Source organism: Abramis brama, assembly GCF_963993115.1.
Source record: "Abramis brama genome assembly, chromosome: 18".
Classification (NCBI taxonomy): Eukaryota; Metazoa; Chordata; class Actinopteri; order Cypriniformes; family Leuciscidae; genus Abramis; species Abramis brama.
This window is the reverse complement of record NC_139980.1, coordinates 30413309-30426741: the sequence shown is the minus strand read 5'-3', so window position 1 is coordinate 30426741 and position 13433 is coordinate 30413309. Positions and strand designations below refer to the sequence as shown.

Below are 13433 nucleotides of genomic sequence, written 5' to 3'. Positions count from 1 at the left end.
TCCCTTCATAGTCGTCTCTATAGCGTACAGGCCTGTAAAGGTCGAGCTATGAAGCTGATCAATATTGTGTTTTAACTTGGATTATATTTGAACTATATACACTACCATTCACAAGTTTGGGGTCGGTAAGATTTATACTTTTATTAATCAATGATGCATTAAATTGATCAAAAGTGTCAGTAAAGACACTCTATTCATCAAAGAATCATGGTTTTGCACAAAAATACCTTCATTGATAATACTCAGAAATGTTTCTTGAGAAGCAAATCATCATATTAGAATGATTTCTGAAGGATCATGTGACACTGAATACTGGAGTAATGATGCTGAAAATTCACCAAGAAAATGTTTCATTTTAAAATATATTCAAATGGAAAACAGATATTTTAAATTGTAATAATCTTTCACTTACTGTTTTACTGTATTTTTCACATTCAAGAGTATAATAAACTACTAAAATAGAGCCCAAAACTTTTTTTTTTTAAACAGATATTAATGAAATGAGGTGCTTGAGGTGATCATCAACCCAATTTTATGAGCTGTTTTATGTGTCAGCACTAGAATCTGTGTATAAATTAAGAAATTACATTCATTCAATGACAATTCATTATTGCTATCGGTAAATAAAATTAAGAAGTGAAATTTATTATTGACATTTTTTATCTGACATATGAAACTTGGGTTACACTTTATTTTAAAGTGTCATTGTAATATTAAAGTACTGATTAATATTAATTAGCAACATGTACTTGCATGTAGTTATGGATAATTTACTGTTATTGCTGTTGTAAGTACATGTAACATATGTAACAAGGACACTGTAAAAAATTATTAAACCATTGTTTCAATTGTAGTTGAGAAGGTCAAGACGTCTGGGGTGGGACAGGCCAAAGATCTCCTTTTAAAGGCTTATAGAGACATTTGAACTGTGTTTTCTTATTATGGTAGATAATAGTCTGTCAAACATTTCTAATTGTTCTAACATGGGAAAACATTGGATTTATACATCTAATGCCTTGTATACACTAAAATTGGTGTAAAAAGGTATACAATATTCAAGGACTCAAAGTTGATGTTATGGTAATTACATGTTATGCGGGGAGGTAATGGAGTAAAAAACAACAACAGTGCAGACATATACAGTATAACAAATGTTCGGCAACTACAATAGTAAATCACAGACAACAAATAAGACTGATGGGACAAAACAAACCACAAAAAGCAGTTTTTTTGTGTCAAAACACTGGAGACAATAATCTTATTGAAGTGTGCACTTAAAAAGACTTGTCAGAGGTAAACTCAAGATAGTTGAGTCACTTGTCATTACTTGCAGGCTTTTTGCATTATTTGATGGCTGTGGCGGTCTCAGTCGATTTGTGCTTGCTGTGCTAATGTGTTTGGCTTCTCTCCCTGTCTGCTGTATTCTTTTTCTCATCATCTTTATACCTCCTCTAATGTTGCCTGCAGTGAATTGAAATATTGGCAAAGCTGTTCAAGCATTTATCATACAGAAAGTATCTGCGGTTAGTAATCAGTTACATTCGCTTCATAATTGTGTTCCATGTCCTCAGATGTTTGATTCATTGCTTAGTTAATCAATAGCCGCAAGAGCTAAAGCATTTTCCTAAACGGCAACCATTGTCCGATACTCTCAGCAACTGTTCTCGAGACGTTCCCTGAAGCTGACTCAGCCGATGGCGGTGACCTTTTCAGCGTCTTCACCCCAGCATGAGACGGACGCAGGCTGAAGCTGCAGCACGTGCTGGTGGATCTTCTCTGAGTTGTCAGCGAGAGCTATTAGGAGCGACGGAGGCCTGATTACTGATCCTGAGAACAATGGCTGAGGATGAGCTCTCCAGATGGACTGCTCTCTGTTCATGAGTCTCATGGCAGAACATGACATGAGGAACCGTGTTCCACCGTATGGTCGGAGGGCTCTGCTGGGTTGTACGTGGAAATGCGCGTGACTCATTAACAGAAGGGCCGTTTCATTAGACATTTCATGATATCAAGGCTTGTGCAACATTCCAAACTGAATGGATTTTACATTTTTGGGATTTTAAATGGATTTTGAATGGAAAATTAAATTTGAATTGAGGTAGCAAACAGGATGCAGAATTGCTTTTGAATATGAATAGAACAACGCCATCTCACGACCAATTCGTACGAGTGAGTAAAAGGTGGCTAATTTGTCTAAACCCCAGTGATAGTGATGGGTATAGGTTTAGGGGCGGGGTCAGGGGTAGGTCATTCCTACGAATTAGCCACCTTTTAAAATACATACAAATTGCCGTGAGATCGGGTTGGAATAGAATCAAAATTAATTGAAATTCACATTGATGAACTAGTTTTTAACTAGAAATGCAGTTTGAATGTTGCCAATATTAGATGGTTGGTTGGATGGATGTTTGAAATACCACCTATTTAGCCTATATATTTCGTCATTTTTTCATAAATTAGCATTAACTTCTGTTTAATCATTTACCATCATATATTTTTTTAATTGATGGATAATAATTTCTAATTTAACTTTGACCAGGGTGGAAAAGAACTTAATTTCCCAGAATGCATTTCTTTACATCCCAGAATGCATATCTTTTAATTGCAATCCAGTTCAAATTTCAATTCAACTCTGGCCAGTTCACTAATTTACACTAATGAATTGAAAGAGAGCCAAACCTTCAAAATTCAATTCAGAATTTTGCACAACCCTGCTGATATCATGCAACAGTTTGTAACTCGCCATCTTACAGTGGCTCAGTGGGTCGCACTGTCGTCTCACAGCAAGAAGGTCTCCGGTTCTAGTCCCAGCCTTTCTGTGTGTCGCTTGGGTTTCCTCCGGGTGCTCCGGTTTCCCCACAATCCAAAAAAAAAATGCAGTTTAGGTGAATTGGAGACACTAAATTATCCATAGGTGTGTGTGTGTGTGTGTGTGTGTGTGTGTGTGTGAGAGAGAGAGAGAGAGAGTCCTGAGCCATGTAATGGGGAGGTTTGGGGAAAGATATGATAGTACATACATCCCAACATACCCCAGGAAAAATCATTGCCAAGAAAATTCATGGTCAATCTCTTGCATAGAGCTATCTACAGCAACAGATGGCCATACAATCACCAAGAGTCAGATTCAACTGAGATGGTTAGTGAGAGAGAAACCTTGCATATAGTGTTGTTTTTATATGCACCCTGTTCACAATAAAGCACTTACATCTGCAAATCCTGGGCCTTTTTTGGGACACATTGTGAAAAATGTCTGTTGGTACTAAAACTATACCAATATCAGCAACGCATGCGTCCCTTCTGTTTCCTTCAGGTACGACACCATCACAAATCAGTGGGAGACAGTGTCGCCGCTTCCCAAGCCTGTTCATTCGGCAGCTGCCACCGTATGCGGAGGAAAGATCTTCGTGTTCGGCGGTGTGAACGAGGCTGGGCGCTCAGCTGGTGTTCTGCAGTCTTACGTCCCGCAGACCAACACCTGGAGCTTTATAGAGTCCCCCATGATCGGTAAGTAGATCATTTGGGAATTTACAGGAATTTACTAATGGAAATTGTTCATTTGTGCATCTGAATTTCCACCCAAAGACAATTTAAAAACAAGTATTTGTCAACACGGCACCAGAAGGTGGTTCTTCTGTATATGTGCTCTGTCTTCTTGAAAGGCTTTTATGAGGTAGTTTGCTTTGCTCATGGGCTCAATCGTAGCAGAAGAACAGCAGGACTGAGATGGCAGAGTGGGACTCAACATCTTTACTTGCAGTAGGAGGTTTTTCAGGCTTCAATTAACTCAGCGATTGCTGTGCTATGGCATCATAAAAGCCATTTCATAAACTACATTAACTTGGTAATTAAATTAAGTTGCATGCAGTACGTGGAACAGATAAACATGGATTATTTTTAATTTGTCCAACCTTTAATCAGAGATCCCCGTCTTCCCATGATCATCTCTAATAGTTGTAATGATTGTTCATATACGAGTAGCCTATGTTTAAATGTAGCAGTCACTGACAGCACAGAGTTCATCACTGTTTTGAGATCAGATGAAATAGCTAACTAAAATTAGACCTTTTACATCCATTATACTCAATTGTATATTTACTGGCACTGGAGATGCAGTGGTAATACTGTGTACAATAAGGTTGTATACGTTAAAATATATTTAATGCAATAGCTAATGTAAAACAATAGTGAACAGCAATGCTTTTAATGCATTTATTTATAATATATATATAAATAAATAAATATAAATAAATATATATATATATATATATATATATATATATATATATATATATATATATATATATATATATATATATATATATATATATATGTATGTATGTATGTATAACATTAGTTAACTACCTTAGTTAACGAACTAAGAATGAACAATACTTCTACAGCATTTATTAATCTTAGTTAATATTAATCTTAACATTTACTAATACATTATTAAAATCAAAAGTTGTATTTGTTAACATTAGTTAATGCACTGTGAACTAACATGAACAAACAATGTACAGCTGTATTTTTATTAACTAATTTTAACAAAGATTAGTACTGTAACAAATGTATTGCTCACCGTTAGGTTAACACTTTATAATAACTGCACGCTATTAATCATTAGCTAAGCATTAATAAACAGTTAATTCATCATTTATAAAGCATTAATAGACATTAATTTATAAGCATATCTATAATGTTTAATAATTGCATACTTTATTAATGATCGATTTATAATTTCTAAATTAAGTATTGCTTTTTTTACAAACCAGTTTAGGAGTTGTCAGTGGTTCATAAGATCACTTAGAAAGTGTAAGTAAATGATTTATAAACTATTTAAAATGTACAAAAGTATGAAAATACAATTTTTAAACATGCTTATAAATCAATAAAGCATTTATACAGTAGCTGTATTTATAAACTGCTTATTAATTTCTATTAATGCTTTATAAATGATAAATTAACTGTTTACTAATGCTTAACTAATGATTAATAGCTTACAGTTATTATAAAGTGTAACCAGTATTGGGTATTATATTTCTACATTATATGTAAATAATTTACAATGAATTTTTTTTTTTTCATGCATCTAACGTTAAACAGTATTAAACAATAATCTAGGTTCAAGTTTATAAATAATAATATGTTTTACTTGAGTACACTATTTGAGAATAAATACTTGCATTTGTGAGCAAGTTTCCTGGCAGGAGTTTCTGGCTCTATCTCACTGATCGACCGGCCTGTAAGTCTTTGTGTAATGTTCCTATAGGCCTTTTTTACCCAGAGTGAGGGAGTGCCATTCATATTTCCCCTGCCATGTCCAGTCAATGACCTAACGCTAAAGGCTTTTAAGAGGTTCATTTCCTCAAAGTCCCAGTGTGATTCTGTTGTTCGAAGACCTGCAGTCAGTAGTAAACACTTCTGAGCAAACAGCCAGTGCCAACAAGACAAGCTGTCAGTGAAGGTCGAGCAGGCAAAGTGCCACTGGAAGTGCATGATGCCACGTGGACTGTGGAGAATTGATTGCAAACAATTGCTTGTACAAATTACACAAGATTGCAGGGCGTCTTTAGAGTACAGGCACATTAAAAAGTGATTCAGGGAGCCTCTGGACAGTCTGATGAGTTATCACTGAACCGGCCCCCAGCCTCCGCGACTGGGCTCTGCTTGTGCTCAGTCAGAGCGTGTCGGGCCGCCTCGAGCTGCCTCGGCTACATACATCCCTTAGTTCTCTAAACTACCCGTGCGAAGGGTAGCCAGTGTTTATAAAAGCATGTTCAAAGCGTGTCAATTGGCCAAGCAGCATTTTGAGACATCCATCAGAGTGAAAAGGCAGTGTGAGATGGGTTTGACTGAAGTAGTCTCACATAAAACGCTTCAGCTTGTTTATTGAGTACCGAAGGTTGTTGCCGATGTCCTCGCCTCATTTTCAACCCAGCTCTCTGGGAATCTAGCTATTCAAACGACTCCTTTCCCATTTCTTTCGTTTTTAATGGCTTTTCTCTGCCGCGTTTTGCCTCTCCCGAAAATTGAGCGAGACACCCCTGCAAATTGGTGGCACGGACTGTTGTTGTTGTCGTCGTCTTGTTTCACTCTCAAAAAGCTGAATCCCTCATGTCTCCATTGTGCCAGATACAAGTCCCCCATTTGATTGAAACCTTGAGACCTCTTGCCGGTGGCAGGATTTCAGCATCAAAGAAGCAGACCGAGCTTTGGCGTGACGTTCGAGGCCCTCGAGTAGCAGCGGCAGGCAGAACGTGGGCCAAACCCAACAATGAGCTCTGCTGATAGCATCAGCGTTGGGTTAGAAAACGAGACAACAAACAGATAAACAGACTGCGTGAGATTAGGACTTAACAGACTGCTTGTGAGAATGCATGCGCTTATGATGTAAACAGAGCATTCAGGGAGTTTAAATGAAGTGACTCGGCACAAAAGCAGTCGTTTCGTGAGGGGAATAAAGACGTGTTCGAGGGGGGGGGCGCCAGAACTGTGCTCTCCTTACAGAAGACGATCCCTCCCCCTGGGTTATGCCGCCGATCAATTCGACGACGCTTGCTGTGACTGATGCTGGTTGGAGTGCTATAAAAAGAGGGAGTTATCTAGATCGTCACTCAAAGTCGAGCGACAGGGGGTTTTAATGAGAAGCGCCTGGCATTCACGCCGCCAAGCGAGAGCCCATCTCACACTTCCTTTTCAACCATTAAATCCAGCGGCTGTTTTACAGATCGCTTCTGTGCTCGGCTTCTCAAGCGAGGAGCATCAGTCGAAGGTGCGGAAAAACAAAACAAAACAACAAAAAAAAAAAAAACCTTGAACGAAGCCACGTGAATTATTCATAGGTGTAATAAATTGGCCCAGCTGTAATCGTTTGGGAGACAATTTCTGTCAGAAAGGGAAGCCTGATAGCCTCTCTCTCGCATTCGGCTTGACGGCCTTTTCCGTGTTCACGACCATGCGTTGGGCTGTCAGTCATTTGCCTGCTCATGAAAAGATGTGATTATTTCTGTTTCTTGGCCATTTACCCCATGTGAAGAAGGATAGAGTGAGTAAAACCTGTCACATTGTGAAGGGTATTACGGAGGTAATTTCCTCTGTTTGGAATCATTAGGTGGAACAGGTGCCATATATCTGTTTGCCATAATTTGTCATTCTCCGCTTAATAACGTAAAGCATAAAGGATATAGGGATGTGGGGAATGGAATGTGGCATAAAGAGGCAGAGAAAATCATAAATGCATTACAAATGGTGCTTCAAACCCTATTTCGTAAGATTGCATACTTACATAGGAACCACATTGTAACCACAGTATGGTAGTCCTCGTTTATTATCTACCGTTTCACAGGAATCTTCCGAAAGAACATCGTAGGGTCGTGTTGAATAGAATTTAGATGTCGTATTAAGACGACCCAGCAGCCGTATGATTTACTTGTAGCTCCTAAAAGCACAGTAGCTCTTTTCATTGAGCACAATGTGTAAGCAGACCCATGATAATGCCAACATAACGGCATTATTCCAGGGAAAAAAATGCATCTGTGGCTGGAACATACATCAGAGAAGTAACTTCTATCTGTTGTTCTCTTTCCTCCTGTGCTCCTTTTGGGCTTATTTAGATAACAAGTACGCTCCCGCTGTGAGCCTCAATGGTTTTATCTTCATCCTGGGAGGAGCCTACGCCCGAGCCACCACTATCTACGACCCAGACAAGGGCAACATCAAAGCCGGCCCCAACATGAATCACTCCAGGCAGTTCTGCAGGTTGGTCTAATGAACAGTAGATTGCGATACGCCATGCAATAAACGATGTTCCACATCACAAATGGTGTAGCATAAATGAAAGGAAAACGGTCTCTTGCTCTTCCTCCCCCAGTGCGGCGATCCTAGACGGGAAGATCTATGCAACGGGAGGGATTGTGAGCAGCGAGGGACCAGCGCTGGGCAACATGGAGACCTTCGACCCTTGCACGAACGCGTGGACGCTGCTGCAGAATCTGCCGTGTCCGCTTTTCAGACACGGATGCGTGGTTATAAAGAAGTACATTCAGAGTGGCTGAGGACAAGTTTGTCTCTGGACTACTCTAATGTCACGAACTGGCCTAAAACAGCCCATCGAGCTCCAGCCAGCCAACCTGGGTGGAACGCGGTCGGACCATCGTGGTCAAGATTTAGCAAAGGATCCGTAGCGTAGCTCCCCCTCAGGTGTCGTGCCATTGGAACGACATTCTAGGTCAGCCAAATGCATTTTTTTTATATTCCCTCTTCAATGTTTTTGTTCTTCTCCCACGTCATGTTTCTTTGAGAAGGTTCCCGTCACATTGGTAGTCATGTCATGAGATGAGAAAATGGGATTGTGTGTCGTATATAAAGGTCAGCTGCGTCGTAAAGGGACTTCAGCAAGAAGCTAAAGGATGTCGATGCTAGTCATGTAGGCCTCCGGCGAGGGTCAGCGCTACAGAGACGGGATAGAACAAAGGCCCTCCTGGACTCCAAAGCACAAAATACCAGAACCTGTGATGCCCAGAGGAGTTTTGTTTCATTTTGTTCTGTGTAAATCATTCTACCTGGGTTTTTAATCCTTGTTTTATTCCAACCCACGAGCCTGCAGCCATGGCAGAATACAGAGGGAGCAAGATGGAAGGAGAAACTTTGTATTATACGGAAGATATGTATATTTTAAAAACCAATGAAAATTGTGTATAAATGTTTTTAGAAAAATTCAATGGATTGAACAATGTCTGTAAATCTGTACCCTATCGGAACAATTTACGTTATTAATGCTGAAATACATATCCAGAATTCTAAAGAAACATGTTGACTGGTCATTTACATATCACTCATAACCCTAACCTGACCAAGGAATTTCCTTAAAGGGTCAGTTCACCCAAAAATGAAAATTATCCCATAATTCACTCACCCTCAAGCCATCCTAGGTGTATATGACTTTCTTCTTTCAGCCAAACACAGTTTGTTTTAACACAAATGTTTTTTATCAGTCACATATTTTTCTTGCAAAAATGCATCGCTTCAGAAGGCATTTATTAACCCACTGGAGCCGCATGGATTACTTTTATGATGGATGAATCACTTTTGGGTGAACTAACCCTTTAATTTTGTCATTTGTGGCTAACTTTTAGAGAGCATGCACTTATGAAAAGCAACTTCTTACTGATTAAATGTCAATTCATTATAGAAGGTACTGTCTTTTCCTTAACATTTTAAAAACGTGCGCCTTTAAAATCCCTGATAACTGAGTGAAGCCAGAGACTTATTGCAAAAGCTGGAGACTTTTTGAAGTCAACAAATGTATTGTATATGTGAATGCAAATGTGCTTTTTTATTTGTCAAACTTACACTTACTTTTTTGCTATATGCTGTTTAAACTTTCCAATTTATGAACACAGCCATGGTCCAAATGTGCTGTAACGCTCATTACAACTCGAGACGGGACTCAGATTAAAATGAAAACACCTAGAGAAAGTTCAATTTGCACCTTTTATTCAAGTATATCACAGCAGTTTATTTCAGAAATTACAGTAAATATATCATTTCACAAAAGAAGGACTGCAAGGAAGGACAGAACAGTATGTGTGGTTTTGATTTGCTTCATAAAAGTACATACAAAAGGAACAAATTCTGGTACAACTCAAAAAAATAACATTCCCTCATCCTTGTAAATCATTAAAGGGGTATAAATCTACTGATTAAATGAAAGTAACTAAACATAAAACATTATTTGCAAACAAGATAAACTTCTCCAACATAAAGCATTGACTTAAACTGGGTTTAGTGGGTCATATTTACCTACATGCTATTGTTCTATGGACTTCTACTGTCAGTTAAACAAACTGAATTAAACTCTGGTCAACTAAAGTTAAAGAGCTTTAACTTGTAGTCAAACACATAGACTTTCATGCCCACATTGTACCATTTTTAATGCAGGATTTAAGAGTTGATTCTCTAAAAAATATATTAGTGGTGCTTCTAAATGTGACATTTCCTTTCCACACAATGTGCTGACCAAGATTTGATTTCGATTCAGGGCCAATTACATTATGCAATCAAATAGCTTTGCAAATAGGGCGTCTTGTGAATTGGCATCGACTGAATCTTGTTTTTTTCCAGATACATATGTGTGATACGCACACGTGGTCAGCATTGCAGTAGTTTCTTCCATGCTCCACCAATTAAGCATGTCGACGATACTACAGGTGATGGAGAGGGACCCGAAAACACGTTAGCCACATGAACTTCCCCTTCATCCTCTACAGTAATATTTGAAAATGAAAAAGAAGCCTAACCACCATCATCATCATATCCACCCTTATGGAATAAATATTAATGCAGCAGAGACCTGAGACCAGTAAACCCCGTTTCTGAACGTCGTGCAACACCTGCTACAAAAATGTGCTACGACGTGTCTCAGCACAAATTTCGTGTAACAATGTTTCCAATTAGTTTTGGTTGAACAAAATGTTGATCGTGTTTATATCATAATTGAATAAATAACAAATGGACAGGCAATAGCACCAAGGAAAATGCGACTGCGAAGTTTGAGGGAAATTAAAAAACATGAAACGGACTGAAGGAGAAACATGGCCACTAATATAAAAATCATGGGATGCACATGTAGAAAAAAACCCCTGAAATATACAGTATATAACATTTCAATGCCATTTCTTTTCTCGGCTCAAAAGCAGGACAACCCAAAAATGAAATGCTGAGAAACAAACCCGAGGATTACTGCAGCAGCCACATGACGAGCTCATGTCCAGTACCTTAGCTTGAATTTCTGAAGGGCGCAGTGATATTACAGAGGTCAACAAATACTGTTTGTCAGTAAACAGGTCATTACTTTTGTCTCTTCGCATGGAAACAACTTGCTGAGGTAGCTGTGCTTCTGTCTCTCACACACACACTGCAGTAGTCCAAAGCTAACTTCTAGTTTTTTTCCTTTCTTTTGCATATGTCTTAAAAAGTGTTTTTTTCCCCCCTCTTTTTTCCATTTTGTTTATAGCACCGAATCCGAGACAAGGTCACAGCGACTCTTGAACCTGGATCAACGTTCTTTACAAAGCGTTGAAAGCTGAGAGTTAACACAAGTTTGAGAGGGGGAGTTAATGATACTTGCACAACACCAACATTGAGATATTAATGCAACAGCTAAGAACCAAGGATTTAGCACAATATTAGACAGTTAGCACAATGGAAACACTATAAAAGAGCAAACAAAAAAATATAGTAATGCTTTACGTTCAAAAATTCAGCACTGCCTAGACTGCCATTGTAGCTTCAACGATTTGTACACCAAAACATCGCTGATATTTTTACTCCAAATTTGTGATATTACAATATAAATGGATGGAAAATGAAAGCCTCATTGTTTCAACAATGCCTCAACCCACAAACCATGAAGATGTTCGGGTCGGTGACTTGAGAAGAGATTGGCAGACAATTAATTGCAACATACACCACATATTTTTTATCGAAGTCTCTTAAAACATCCGGAAAGGGTTTGTAGCCCTGTGGCTTGTCCACAAGCACCGATAGCCTGTGAGATACTATTTCAAAGTTAAGGCACACGCTAGGCAGTGCAATCTCCAGATAATCTACTCGTAAATCCAGTAAACCAGAAAAATGCCAAAATAAATAAACCAAACGATAAAGCCCATGAGCTACTCCTAGGGGAGAAGTATGTGATCGGTCTAAAATACTACTATTCCTCTCCTAAAGAATCAATTTTAAACCAAAATCTGTCCTTTTTTTTTTTTTTTTTTTTTCTACAAAAATTATAGTTGGAATAGGAGAACACAGTCTCATTGTTCACAGGGAAAAGTTGGTTTACAATAGAGAGGCCTTGCAAAACTTACAATTAACATCCAGTAGAAAACAACTAGACGTTCCTACAAAACGTGTTGTTTTTTCCAGCAGGAATATCTATGTGGCTAAAAAGTGTTGATAATCTCAATGGTGACGAGGTGTGACATCACAGGAGTGGAACGATGCTCAGGGACGTAGAAAGAGGGCGAAGTAGTTTATTTCCACAGTAAATGAGCAACTGACTGGAGCTGTAGGACATCACACCATCCGTATACAGTGTTCCACTGCTGGTGAGAATCTGTGTGTATGTGTGTTTGCTTCCAGTAGACAGAGGCTGAGGTTGCTTTGTGACATCACACAATCTTTTATTTTGTACTGTTTGTTTGTGTTTTGTTTGCTTATTTATGAGAACAAGGAGCAGCAGATGAAAAAAAAAAAAAAAAAAAAAAAGCAAAACAAAAAAACAATAGCACCCAATAGCACCAGGAACAATCATCGGCAATTGGCATGTATGAGAGTTTACAAAAAAGAAACGAGCAAAAAACGAAACCTCCAGGAGTTTTTGTGTTTGGTTCTGTTTCAGGTACCTGAGATGATAGCACCAAGGTCGCCTTTGTAAGCCTTTTTTTCAAATGTCTGCACTTTTTTTTCTCCCCCTTCCCGCTGTCATTCGAGACCGAGGCGTCCAGACCTGCTCCATGTTAAGGACTTGGCTCAGATCGCTCGCCTCTCCCTCTTCTATCAAAAGAGTCTCCGATCACATTTCTCTCTGAAAGCCCTCTATTCATCACAGGAATGTTTCGAAAATGCTCAACTTGCCTCTCCAACGCCTGCAAATCAACAGACAGAAACATAAAAGAAATTAATGGCATGTTTTGTTAAATGTGAATTTCTTAAAAAAAAAAAAAAAAGAAGGAATACATTGTATTCATGTATAACTATGTATATATGTCATTATATATACTATTTTAATGGATAATGTGTAAACGAAAGCAAGATGAACGACGTAAGAGTAAAATTCTGTAGGTCATTATTTGGACTAGATATATAATTATATGTACAGAACTACATAAACATAACATTTTATTATTACTATACACATGTATATACACTACCATTCAAAAGTTTGGGGTCTATAATATTTTTTTTGTTACTTTTTTTATTTATTTGCTGAAATTAACTGATTTATTACTCTGAAATAATTACAATTTAATTATTTAAATACGTGTTTTGTATTTGAATATATTTTAAAATGTATTGAATTAATGTGATGTCAAAGCTGGATTTTTATCAAAAGCAGTGTGAAAATCCTGAATGATCACTGTTTACTGCACTGTTATTCATTACCTATAGCGGCTAATGAAACGAAGTCTCGAACATTCACAGAAAATAGCTTACTGCAAAATAAGGTAGATTAATAAGTTTTCTTTTGTGTTTTTTCAACTTCAAAATCATACAGGTTTTGATAGACATGAGAGTGCGTTAATGATGACAGAACGCAAACTATACCTATGAGAAGCAGAATTTTAGACCAATGAGATTCCGCTGTGGGCGGAGCTAAGATAGCATGAAAGAAAAAATGTAATCAAGCCGTTAACTTTATGACATTGTGTTGT

General features: G+C 38.1%; 2 protein-coding genes across 11 annotated transcripts in view; one reads left to right on the top strand and one right to left on the bottom strand.

Moving 5' to 3' along the window:
* The window catches only part of klhl29 (kelch like family member 29), a 268904-nt gene extending 260103 nt beyond the window's left edge, over nt 1-8801 (top strand). For 6 of the 7 annotated variants that reach the window (XM_084091257.1, XM_084091256.1, XM_084091258.1 and 3 more), the window contains 3 exons: nt 3311-3504; nt 7614-7758; nt 7871-8800. In XM_084091257.1, the coding sequence (XP_083947383.1) occupies nt 3311-3504; nt 7614-7758; nt 7871-8054 (523 nt within the window). In that variant the 3' untranslated portion in view covers nt 8055-8800. Of the gene's footprint in view, nt 1-3310; nt 3505-7613; nt 7759-7870 lie in introns of all 7 variants that reach the window. The other variant, XM_084091259.1, reaches the window with a different exon arrangement.
* A 673-nt stretch (nt 8802-9474) lies between these two features.
* atad2b (ATPase family AAA domain containing 2B) overlaps nt 9475-13433 on the bottom strand; it is a 99792-nt gene continuing 95833 nt past the window's right edge. For all 4 annotated transcript variants that reach the window (XM_084091253.1, XM_084091252.1, XM_084091255.1 and 1 more), the window contains exon 28: nt 9475-12647. In XM_084091253.1, coding sequence (XP_083947379.1) covers nt 12519-12647 — 129 coding nt within the window. In that variant the 3' untranslated portion in view covers nt 9475-12518. The remainder of the gene's footprint in view (nt 12648-13433) is intronic.